Source organism: Limulus polyphemus, unplaced genomic scaffold (genome assembly GCF_000517525.1).
Source record: "Limulus polyphemus unplaced genomic scaffold, Limulus_polyphemus-2.1.2 Scaffold325, whole genome shotgun sequence".
NCBI classification, from domain to species: domain Eukaryota; kingdom Metazoa; phylum Arthropoda; class Merostomata; order Xiphosura; family Limulidae; genus Limulus; species Limulus polyphemus.
Genome location: NW_013665935.1, coordinates 437,580 through 451,014, shown reverse-complemented (window position 1 = coordinate 451,014; position 13,435 = coordinate 437,580). Strand labels below are relative to the sequence as shown.

Here is a 13,435-nt window from a genome sequence, read left to right as displayed (position 1 = left end):
GGTCGTACATACAAACAAGCAGAATAATAGTATAGATGCTTCTGAGGCAATTAACTTTTGGGACACCCTGTACATTGTGTGGCTTTAACTGCTAGCCTTTTATGGTTTACACACCATACTGAGAATTGCAGACTGTTAGCTTTTTATGGTTTACTTACCATACTGAGAATTACAGCATTCTTTTAAACAGCTCTCCAGTGTATCAGTATGATACATAAGGTTAATTCTGACGGAAGCATTGTTGAGCTTAGACAGGCCGAAACCGACGACTTTTCCAGGAAAAGGTTTCCACTTTCCTTCCACGCCCTTCTCACATCCCGAAGACTCGAAACTCTGTGCACTTAAAAGTACGTTTGTTCCTAAAAGAGCAGTAAGCCAGTATTCTATAAAAAGCTTCATGGGTTACCTAAAATAATATAAACAGTGACATAAGTTACTGAAATAATAATATAAACAGTGGCATAAGTTACTGAAATAATGATATAAACAGTAGCATAAGTTACTGAAATAATAATATAAACAGTGGCATAAGTTACTGAAATAATAATATAAACAGTGGCATAAGTTACTGAAATAATGATATAAACAGTAGCATAAGTTACTGAAATAATAATATAAACAGTAGCATAAGTTACCGAAATTAAAAAAGATTTCCAAAACAAAAAGTTGAACACATACACAACATTACCATATCTATTTCAGTCATCCTTTGACTATATCTCGCACACCTTCATTGCTATATTGAGTTACTTGATGATAAAGGAAATAATAAGAAATCTATAGTTTACCTTTTTCTTATATCATTTACTTACCATTTCACATCCCTTTACTCATGGGCGGTAAAAATACTGTAGCCTATAACGATCAAAGTTTGTCATAAAGATCGCAACATTGTCTTAACGTTAGTGGGCTTTTTCTTGTTCATGTTTATTCTCGAGCACATACACTGTCTGAATAGCGTTTCTTTCGTAACGTTAAAAAACTGTCGTATTTGTACAACGCGAATAGCGAGCCATGGCAGATTAAGTACTTAAAGAAAAGATACGTACGTCTTCACAAGAACAAAATACCTAAATCCTACTCTTCTCATTTCTTTGGGCTCTTCTGGGTTATTTTTAACGTTAGTTTATTCTATGTTTGTGATTCACTTTACTCTATTACCAAAATGTATTATTTGTTTATAATAGTCAGTCATTCTCGGTATACCATTATAATTAGGCTTAGTAGACATTCCATAATTCATAAATAACTTTAATTTGCTTCAAGAGTTTTTGATAAAATGTCATTATAGAATATTTTAAGATGTTATTGAATAGCTATGCAGAGAGAAAGTGGGTAATTAATAATACTAGCTAGAAAACTAACAACCTTTCACTTTGATTTTTAATTTGTTAAACAAACATTAATTCGAATGAATTTTCGAAGTCTTATAAAGTAATTAACTATAACTGAAAACATAGCAATAGCAAAAAACAAAAAAACAAACAACGTATTTGCATGAAAATTGTAAATACATCTGTTCCTATGTATTGACAACAAAATATTAAATAAAAATATGACGTGCTTCTCGAAACTGTGTTTTAAATCAACATACATGTTTTGGTCTAGTGACCTACTCTGTGTCTGAAATATTATACAACTTTAGTATAGTGCCCCTACTCTGTGCCTTAAAATTATTAGACCAATTTGATATTGTTACGTATCTGCTTGTTTGTTAATTTCCGGTAGAACTTCTTTCCGAGAAACTTCAGCGATTCAAGTCCTTTCTTTGTTAAACCAGTTTATTCTTCTTCGATACAACTTTTAGCACACAGTAATTTCACAATCAATACGTTTCTCGCCACTTTAAGCTTAACTACTTTTATAATACACGCTATAAATAACAGCGATTCACAATCTCGATAACTTCACACACTAGCTCGAAACAGAATCGTACATTATCCGGAACTCTCTTCATTCAATCATTCCCTTGTGGGCTTTCTCTGCCAGTCTTAAATACCAACGAAGGGGTGTCTGGAATACACTCGGGCCTCCCTGATCATTCATAATCATTCGAGAAATTCAGTCACGCATGCGCTAGCAGCATCACGTGACTTCCGCTGTCGTAACAATATAGTGACACCTACTCTGTGCCTAAAATATTATTGTACAAGTTTAGTGACACCTACTCTGTGCCTAAAATATTATTGTACAAGTTTAGTATAGTCACCCTTACTCTGTACCTGAAATACTATATTAACACACGTGTTTTTATTTCTTTTATATATTTTTAGTTGAACCTTGACTAGTTTTACACTTTAGAGTCGACGTTTGAAAGCTGATATACTAAAACTGTTATTTTATGACTAGCAGTATGCCTCTCTAGCTAAAATAAGATGTATTGTACCCCTCTAGGTTCACTGACAGTAAATGTAGGAGTATCCTTTATTTCGGTAGGAGTGGAGGGGAATCTCCTAAGGCAGAAACTAGAATAAGAAGTATATTCTTGAACATAGGCATTTACTTTTGTTTCTTTCGGTGGGTGCTCATGTATGAAAACCACGCGGATTGGGGGTTCAGTTAGATGTACAACCAAAGTAACGTTCTTGTTAAGACTATAGGCCATAACTAGATTAAATTAAATCTTTAATTTCACGAGTACAGGTTATCCAAATTACAGATTTTTTTTCCTGTTGAAATCTATCGAAGACACTCTGTTTGTCTTGTGTCTACCTGGTAAGTGCCATGTTACTAGTTAACGCACTGTGCTTTTAAAGCTGGTGCTGCCTTTTCTTATGGTTTGTTTAAAGCCACATTGGGCTATCTGCTGTGACCACCGCGAGGAATAGACCCAGTGTTCCCTCGAAGCTGCGTGGCCTCACAACAACCAATCAAGTGCCGCGCACACCCTCGGTAATAGTGAAGAGTCCAACATGTTGACTGCCTTAATGACACTGGCAGTCAATCGGCCTAAAGCCTAAATAACCAACTGATAGCATTGCAAAGCGGCCTAATGGTCCAATAGGGTCGATGGTCTAACCCCCCCCCTAAAAAAACAACTGGTAGCACATATGGCCTTGATACTGGTGCACATACCAAAATTCATTTCGCGCATGGATTGAAAAAAAATTAGAGGGAGCATTGAATAGAACCCCAGATTTTAGCGTTGTAAGTCTGTAAACTTACCGCCGTCGCACCTGGGGACCTTTTTTATGGTTCTGCACCTTTAAATCTCGTGACTTTCTGAGCGAGTCACAAATCAAGTCACGGGGATGATCAACTTATGAATGTACCCACAGAATCGCTACTTTCGGCGATGATTACAATTATGAAAATATTATGTGTTTTTTATTGTTGGTGGAGAGGAAGAGCCAATATATGCTTTACTTTTTAAAACAAGGAAGAAACGTCTGGTCATTTTTTCTACCAAATACAGTTTTACATAATGCCATTTTATATAAAATCCCGCTGCCACACAAAAATATTTTTCCTTGGGTGTGGTGCCGATGTTCTCGGTTTTTATAGGAATTTCTGCCTTTAGTCTCTAATCTAACCTTTTCAAGTACATTCTAATGGATAGTTGTTTGACTTTGTTAAGATTAGATTAGCTTTATCTATTTTGTAGTGCGATTTTGTGCTGAGCATTATTAAATATTTTCGTGACAACGTTTATTGATATCTATCTTTAAATATTTTGCGCTTACTTTACTAACTGAACGTTTTGCGCTTGATGAGGGCTCACGTTGAGTTCGTTTATTCGTCTCTAGTTAAACTTGCTTTGAATCGCAATCTTAATTACAAGATAACACTTCGCACAATGGCCCGTGCTTCTGTTTATGTGCCCGCCATACTAGTCTGACGAAACAGTACTTCATCCATATAGTAGCTATGAGTCGCCCTACATCCAGAAAGTTGACGTATATTGATCAAAGTCATGCTCCTTTCAGCTAGCATGAGTTGATTCAGCATTGATTAGTTGGGACGATAAAGATTTTGCGGGTCGTTTAGATAGCATACTAAATTTAGTACATCTTTGGCATGCGGCGTAGTGTATAAGTTTGTAATCATATACAAAAATATAGGTCATATCTTATATTAATGAATATATTAGTATTGTCTTCAGGCGTAGGCGTGGCCTAGTTTTCATTGTATTTGGACTATGAATCTGAAGACTCACGGTTCGCGTTCCGCACTTTTGAGCTGCGGGTGTGGTATAAGAGTGACTGTCATATTTAACTATTCGTTCACACAAGAACAGCCCAAGAGTTGGCAGCTGGTGCTTGTGAATAGTTGCCTTCTTTCCTTCTAGTCTATCAGAGTTAATAATCATCTTCATAACACGATTTTCAGATTTCGCTGAAGATGGAATGAGCGTATTCCGAAACGTTCGAACCTTGGAAATAAAATGCGTTGTGTTTTATCAAAAATCTTCATCTTCATTATTAGACTTCGGTTTACCAATCATGAATCCATTTGTATTTGTTTAAAATTAGAGACGGCTGTGCGCAGGGTTTTTTTTTTTTTTTATCTTTGCATGAAAATTCTAAAATAAAGAATCAAATTATATTCTTTCCATTTCCTGCTCGCATTTATAGTACTTGATATATTTCTATTTATTCCTATTTTTATGCATGAAATAAGAAAGAGTACCACTAATACATGGAACGCCACAATCCACATAACCACTTGAAGCAACCCCTGTTTATGTTTGTTTTGGTTTGTTTTGAATTTCACGCAAAACTACACGAGGGCTATCTGCACTAGCCGTCCCTAATTTAGCAGTAAAAGACTAGAGGGAAAGCAGCTAGTCATCATCATCCACCGCCAACTCTTGGGATACTCTTTTACCAACGAATAGTGGGACTGACCGTCACATTATACCCCCCACGCCTGAAAGGGCAAGCATGTTTTGGTGGGAGGAGGATTTGAACCCGCAGTTTGCGAATCGAGTGCCCTAACCACCTGGTCATGCCAGGCCGTCAAGAGAGTGAGTATTCCTAAAAATATAACACCTAATCAAAAATTTATTGCTAGTTCGATACCCACAAATTTTACAACAATAATAATATTATTATTCTTATTGAAGGGAAATCTATTCCTTGTACCTTTTGCTACTGCTAACAACTAAACAATAATAATTAGCAGAACGTTTCTTAAAGCTTTGTTATCTAGTAAATGTAATTATGAAACGCTTCTTATGTTACTGAATTAATCGGGCATATTTATCTAGTATAACAAAATCTATAGAAAATATTAAACTCACGTTAATCATATTTTTGGTAATCAGTACAACTTACAATGTAAAAGAAGTGTTGTTTTAAACGTTTGTAGGTTCATTATTTGTATTTAATGAATATCGGTATATTTCTTGATTGTAACTATTGGACAAAAGGAAATATTTCGATTGTTCACCCAAAGTCTTGGTAACAGAATTACTGCCCCCAGTGGCTTGGCGGTAAGTCTGCGCACTTACAACGTTAAATATTGCGTTTCGAGACTCGTGGTGGCAGAGAACAGGTAGCCCGTTGTGTAGCTTTGTGCATAAAATACATCAACAAAATTACTTCTGCAGGTGTAAGATTCCGCCGATCACGTCTATCTTACAATACCGCATAACAGTTTTTCTAAGCTCTCAATTTGACTTGTGAACCTGAAAATAGCACTGACCACCATCTGTGAACTATTTACAAGTCAGAATTCTCAACCAATGAGTTACAATCGAACAGACAGCCAGTATCTTGCAGAGTCTAGAACATGGCGATTCGAAGTTATTATAGCAGTAAAAGGTGATCTAACTTGGTATTAGATGGGAGATACTAAAGAATCCTTAGTTAGTGTGCTTCTGCATACGTGTGGCCATCGACAAGAGGCTGCATGTGAATGCGACATAGCTTCACCAATATCTAAAAATATTGCACTTGCAACATTACAAAACGGGTAGGATTAACTAAACAATTCGGAGTGTTTGTGTTTCTTCCACTTGTTAAAGTATATTTTAACTGACATCAGTTAACATTTGGCATTCAGATATAAATTTGCCTTGCTTTTAGGGTGTAGCATAGAATCATGATCCATTGATGTTTTAATCTTTGTAAAGTATTCGCTAGGTGGATCAAAGAATCCATGACGTTTTGTTCTGTGTAAAGTATACCTTGTGTGTTTCATAGAATCCATGATGTTTTGATTTGTGTAAGGTATACCTTGTGTGTTTCATAGAATCCATGATGTTTTGATTTGCGTAAGGTATACCTTGTGTGTTTCATAGAATCCATGATGTTTTGATTTGCGTAAGGTATACCTTGTGTGTTTAATAGAATCCATAATATTTTGGTCTGTTTAAAGCATACTTTGGGTGTTTCATAGAATCCATAATATTTTGGTCTGTGTAAAGTATTCTATAGGTGTATCAAAGAATCCATGATGTTTTGATCCATGTAAAGTATACTCTGTGTGTATCATAGAAGGGCTAGTGTGAAGTTGCAGAAATAAACCCTTTCTAGTGTGCATACTCTCTTTTGACGACCATAATTATACGTTAGATAAATATTTTTAAGTGTAATGAGGTTTGAACTAATTTATTATACAAAAAGAATAATCACTTTTAAGAAGGAGAATACTTTTTTATTATCTGCCAATTTAAAAATACGAGTTCAATTTACTTTGCAAACACTTAAAGTATTTTTATGTGTACACACACACACACACATATTAAGACTTACCTTTTTTCAAAAGCCGAATAAAGTGATTCAAGTTTACAAGTTCAAGTTGAACATTACAGCACTGAAAACACTAATAATATTACAAGGTCTTGATCATATAGAATGAAAAAGGATCCACTTCCTTTGTTATGCTCCTCTCATTTGTCACTCATATTATAACATTTCTTGTTGGTGTTTGTCAAAAAGTTTGCAGCAGAACAAATTTCACAAAACAATGATTAAATTATATTTATAACGGAAAGAAAATGAAGTTTTGTCAAACTTCTTTTTACTTCCTCCGAGAAAAAACAAACAAAAAACGATTCTCTTGTAACTGACACCCATTCAACCAAATACAGGGATTTATTCGGCGTGATTGCGTGACAAGTAAACAGGATATGAAAGTGAACACTACTTCCGGTAGAGTCCATTATAGCTAAACGGGAAGAGAAAAACTAACAATATACTTGTATGGAAAGTACAGTTCTTAAACCCCCTTTAATATCGTTTTTATCGACAATCTCTATCCAGGTGATATAATACGACCAAGTACTTACTTACACGGATTTTCGATTATGCATTGATATAACGTAGATAAAATCAGTTACAGAGCACGTGACATGTATAATTTATTTCAACTATGTCACGAACTTCATTATCATCATCTAGCTACAGTAGTTCACAATATCTTGATTAAGTACAACGTTGCCTATTTTTAACTTCTTTTAAGTGCATCTAAATTGATTTTGGCAAAACGGTTATTCGATTCCGATAAGGCCATGTCTTTCAAATGTCAAGACTGACAAACAAATAAACTTAATATTATTATATGATTGGAGGTAGTGTAGGAAGAATAATACACACGTAAATAATTAGAACTTGATAATTTTTATTATTCTTATTTTTCGTTTTTATTTCAGTGAAGTTAAACATATTTGAAACTTCCCTATGTCCAGATCTCGCCCTCTAACTACAAAATTGAACTTACATTATATATTTCAGGTTATATTCTCGGTGTCTATTCAGAAAATAAGTTATTTGTTATCATGTTTACTTTTACGGTAGACTCTTCAGAATTTTGTTATTAAGAACTTTTCTTGCAGTAATTTTTATTGTCTTCTGCGACATAAAAAGCAACAACATACATCTGTAGTCAAGATTAAAATAGGAATTACCGGGGTGCTGCTAATTCCCCATCCGTATTGTTTGTTCCTAATTGTAAAGATAAAAGGATGAAAATGAGCTAATCCATCAGTGAGGTCAGTCTACCCAAAGAGCGTGATGGAAAGATGAAATCCTTCATCTGAACTATTGTAGGTCGAGGTTACTTATTCAGAAATTTAATTTTAGTTTGTTTACGTCACACGCATGTGCATTACGAACAAACTGATAGAATTTGGACAGGGCGGGCTTTAACAGTACACCGATAATGCTTATTCTCATCATGATCTTACGTGTGTGAGTGAGTGTCTTTTTCAAATTCAAATTGGATTACATTTATTATTATATGCAAAGAATAGATAATTAGATTTAAGATTTCCTTTATTCATAGAAAGTATGCTGTATTACAACGTTGTATTAGAAAGTGTTAATTGTGAGCACCAGGTATTGCTTCATATTTAATTTATTTGATCAAAATTGTGCAAATTGTTGATATTTGTATTGGATGAAGACAGTGAGAATGATCTTGATAATCAGAAAGCTGTTGCTACCTGTTGAAATATTTTATTAACTGCAGTTGAACTTGGCGATCTGTTAGGTGTTAAAAACATCCAAGCGAAAATGAACTATGTAACTTTGATGTCAATAAAGATGTTGCTTCTGGAGTTAGATGTGATTAAAGTTTGATACAAGAAAAATGTGTTTCAACTGTAGTTAGTGTTACAAAACTTAAGAAAAAAAAAGGTTCGTGTACTACTTGGAAAAGGGCTTTATGTAACTCTGAAAAAACTTTTATTTGGGGTCAAACTATCTCAGAAACGGAGCTTTTAGTTATTTATTTTTAGAGCTTACTTTTTAGGAAATATTTGCATATATGTTTGTTAAAAGACGTCGTGAAGGATGTCAATTGTTCGTGTTTAGATAAATTCTTCTTCTACAACTTCTAGTGTGAAACTGATGGTGGACGTATTTTGTTTATGTTGTTGTTTTTCAAGGATTTAACAACTGATGTTTAGAAAACTATCAAGCGATGCGATGAAAATTGTATATATTTACCTGAATATCTAGTGTTTCGGTAAACATTCATTTGAAAGAAAAAAAAAAACGTTTCATTTGGGCACCTTGACTATCTATTTAACTACTTACATTTTCTCTCTGTTGAATAGCTAAATAGAAAAATTAATACTGGTAGGTCGAGAGTGCCGGTTCTCAATACTACAAATGTATCATCCACGTAACTCTTTTGAAGCTGTTAGTTAAATTGACTGTTACAGCGGAAATAGAAGAACGCTTGGATGTTCCGCGAAATGAAAAAAAAATGTACTTTGGAAACAAAGTTAGTGTTAATAATTCAAATTATTCTGAATAATTTAAACTATTCAGTTAAACGTTTTGCTCTATCTCAAAGGCTTAAATTAATTTAAATTTTAGTAACTTAACAAGCTGAGTCGGTAGAAGTCCAGATGACCAAATAAGTGACACCAAATTACATATCTTTCTTTATGGACCTTTTTAGATATAAAGGCAGAGATCTCTTCTGAGTTACCAACACAAAATACGGTCTCTTTTTCTTCTTATAAATAAAGGAGAAAGTAAGTAGGAATGAAGGATTTTGATATAATGGGGATAACCGAAATACGGTTATAAGTTATTTATTAAGGATAGAATACTATAGAGAGGAGGAGGTGTGGCTTTATATGTAAAATGTGAGTTACATCCTGCTGAAGTTGAGGATATCAAAGATAACAGCAAGTACATTGAATCCGTTTGGGTTTAGCAGATATAAAGAGAAAAGTCTTTTAGTTGTAATTTATTACAGACCACCAGATGATACTGATGAAATTAATGAGAAACTTTACAGTGAGATTAAGATTTCAGCTGTTAATGAGGTCATAATTATGGGTGATTTTAATTTCAGGCATATAGATTGGGAAGCGCTAAAGTCAAACCATGAGGAAGAAAGGTTTTTGGAAACTGTTCAATATGGTTTTCTTCACCAATTGGTCAAGAAACCTACTAGAAATGATGCTATTTTAGATTTATGTTAACTTCTAATATAGAAATGGTTGAAATTGTGGAACATTTGGTGCAAGTGATCATTGCTCTATTAGATTCGATGTTTAGCTGTATATGGAGATCAGGAATAATTACATTTTTTGGTTACAAGTTTCAAAAAAGCAAATTTTATAGAGATGTGACAAGAACGTGTTTTTTTCTTCTTCTTCTTAAAACGTTTGCTATTCATACTTGGTACAGAAATACAAAACACGAATATTCAAACTGTACTCTAATCATAACGTGGCTTTGTTAAATTCCACAATACGCGAAGATGCATGATATAAATTAGAGGTACCCCGGTGGGTCAGCGGTATGTCCACAGATTCACTAAGCTAAAATTTGGGGTTCGGTTCTCGGCGGGGATATAGCGCAAGTAGCCCATTGTGTGTCTTTGTGCTAAACACAAACAAACGAGCGAACTCGGTAATAAAAATGGACAGACATACTAACTTGTAGCGCCTATAACGAGATTTGGTATAACGTGGTTGCGCTCATTAGCTCCAGTTAACCGCATTTTAGGCCCTAAACAAGTCCCGGGCAGCATAAAATGAGTCATATTATTCTATAAAACACCATATAATCAATGTTAAAAACCCATATATTATACACAATTCTAAAAAATGAGCTTGTTCACAGTCTCAATAATACAATAAAATACCAAATGATTTACTGTACGGGGTAGAAAAATAACCCGATGAGACTGAAAACAGTATCATGCGCTCAACGTGTTTAATGCGTCATCTTCAGAGTGCAATGTTTTGTAAGAATCACACTTATTTATACCCTTCCAAATAACCACCAGATACACTTTACATATTAAAAATTTCATGCCATCTGCTGACAACATTTCCGTCAACCTCATTCAATATATATATTTTTTTTTATTTGATTATCCCAATAGATTCGGGTTTATTATATTATCCTGTACAATAAATTATTTGATATTTTATTGTATTTTTGAGACTGGGACACACACACAGTCTCATTTTTTAGAATTGTGTACAATAAATCGTTGTTTATTAAAAAGTGGGTTCTTAACATTGAGCATTTACACAAGCGCCATTGAATTTTAATACTATCTAATGAGGGTGGCACTAATTGCGTGTGGAAAGATGGCGGACGCGTGGCTCAAACACAACGCCAACTAAGGGTTATCCATATGTTAAAACACGACAAGATGAGCTTTGAGAGAGACACATTTCTCATTCGCCTCTCCAAGACATGAAGTTTACGATATTAACCAGCAAAACCTATCAATTTTATTTCAGAAAATGAATTTTCAAAAAAGCTTGATCCATTATTAAAAACGCAAGACGAGAGAATTAGTTTACAGATTCTTTACGGATCTTAATGTTTTATTCTGATGTCACTAGAGTGACCTAGCTTGTTTGTGAATTCTGCTTTGACGTATCCCTAATGATGATGAGAGATGGTGAACACTGAAGATGTTGGTAGTTTACAAAAAAAAAAGAAGTAACTTTGTGCTTTAGGTTTTATTTCCAAATGTTCTTTGACTTTTAAACACTACGTATATTTTACTTTTAACACTGATGAATAGTTTAACACCAGTTTTAACACTAATAGTTCTGATGAAATTACTGCCTAATTTTTCTGGGTTTTTTATGCTTCTATATTAATGTACCAACCAGATTATATCCTGGGAAAATGATTTCCATAGACAACATACGTTAACTAGACTTACGTAAACTTATAGTTAAGCATCCTTTTAAACTAAAAACGTTTTCAATAACGCAAACACGTAGTTTCCTAGTATGTTACGTTACAATATTTATTCACGAAAGTAATTCAACTCATTCCTCATTTTGTACTAGGGAACTCTGAACTCTCTCGTTTTAGCCGCGGCATAACAGCTCTGAGTTTTTGTCATCTCTTGACCCATTGAAGATCTGATTACAGTTGTGGACTCCAGTTAAACCCTTTCGATTGATATATTTGACAACGCCCAAGGTCTCACAGATTAATTTACTCTAATCCTGCATAAAATAATTTCCATGTGCCGCGGCTATTGAGGATTTCATCGTTTCCTTTTTTAATATGGGACTCGTATAGTTCACTGGTAAACACAACATTGTGCAATACTGGATACCGTTGATGAACTTAAACTTTTTATCACATACCACGAACTTTTCGTAATTTTCAAGTTTCATGGTTATATATACACCATTAAGTTTAGAAATAGAAATAATGCTTTATTTAATTAAATAATGTTATAAATACAGTGGATATGTTATGAACTCTAATTTAATGTTGTTTCAATAATACATGCGCATAATTTAATTATTAAAAAACTTTTCAAAAATTATAAATATTATAATTCACCTACCTTCTCTAAGTTATGTGAATAATAAAATAAAATCCGTAATGAAAAAAAAAACAAACAAACAAACAAACTCGTAGATTACAGTGAATCTCTATCTTGAATATTTAGGCCTACTGGGTACAAAGTTTACCGATATAGAACGTTGGCAATATTTGTTTTTCTTATCATAATAGTAAGGTATTAAATATTACATACATATTATTCATATAACCTTTCACTATAACGATTGTGATGTTAAATTTATCATATATTAACATATCATAGATAAATAAAATCAGTGATTTGAAATGCTTTTAAATGTTATAATTACAATTTGTTGTTGCTTTATCTATATAAATATAATAGTACTGTTTGTCGTATGTCCATGTAACTACTTCGCAGGGTGTGGATGGATCTTCGCCAAATTTGATATGGAGGTTAATTGAGTTCGTGTGGAGATACATGCAAATTTGCGGTGTCACATTTTGTGTTTTGCAGTTTTTATGGGCGTTTTTTACAATTACGTTTAAGCGAAGCAACTTTTCATGTCCTAAGATAACCTTTCATTAATCATGAATTTACATAACTTCCGTCCAGGGGTCGGATACTCCAGCTAGTTATTGAATAATTTATCAGAACAACTTTCTAATGAAATTATATATGAAAGTAAATATAACTTTTAGCAAGTCCGTGAGGTCTGAATAGCCTTTATTTCGGTTGTCAACTTTTAACTGGATCACATGTGTGAAAAATGTAGCTTCAGCTTGTTGCAACGTCTGTGCATTCACTAGTTATAATGTGTTTTGTACGATTTCACGATGACACATCTCGCACCGCCAAATTAAAAGAAATCACGATCTGCATTTTGATGCTATTTTTTTTGTTATAAGAGTGAAAGTCATATTCCACTCTTCAGTCAAACAAGAAACGTCCAAGGGTTGCCATTGATTAGCTTCCTTACTTATAGTATATCAGTTTAAAATTATGGAGGTTAGCGAAAATTGCTTTGTCCTTTGTGCCAATATCGGAAAACAAAAAAGCCAAGTTAACGTGAAAATATTGGACAAAGCCTCGTCGGAAGTAATAAAAACATGGAGTATAAACTCGTAGTTAACTGATTTTCCTAGGTATCGTTTCAACTGCTAAATTTGTTTGTTTTGAATTTCGCGCAAAGCTACACGACGGCTATCTGAGCTAGCCGTCCCTAATTTAGCAGTGT

General features: G+C 33.9%; 1 protein-coding gene across 3 annotated transcripts in view; it reads right to left on the bottom strand.

Annotated features, from left to right (window-relative positions):
* Positions 1 to 7,031, bottom strand: part of LOC106457396 — a 12,552-nt gene extending 5,521 nt beyond the window's left edge. Inside the window, exons 1-2 of one of the 3 annotated variants that reach the window (XM_013916807.2) lie at positions 6,699 to 7,031; positions 159 to 406 (exon numbers count right to left, since the gene is read on the bottom strand). In XM_013916807.2, coding sequence (XP_013772261.1) covers positions 159 to 399 — 241 coding nt within the window. In that variant the 5' untranslated portion in view covers positions 400 to 406; positions 6,699 to 7,031. Of the gene's footprint in view, positions 1 to 158; positions 407 to 812; positions 1,163 to 6,698 lie in introns of those variants that run through there. The other 2 variants (XM_022383295.1, XM_022383296.1) reach the window with 2 other exon arrangements.
* Between the last annotated feature and the right edge of the window lie 6,404 nt (positions 7,032 to 13,435).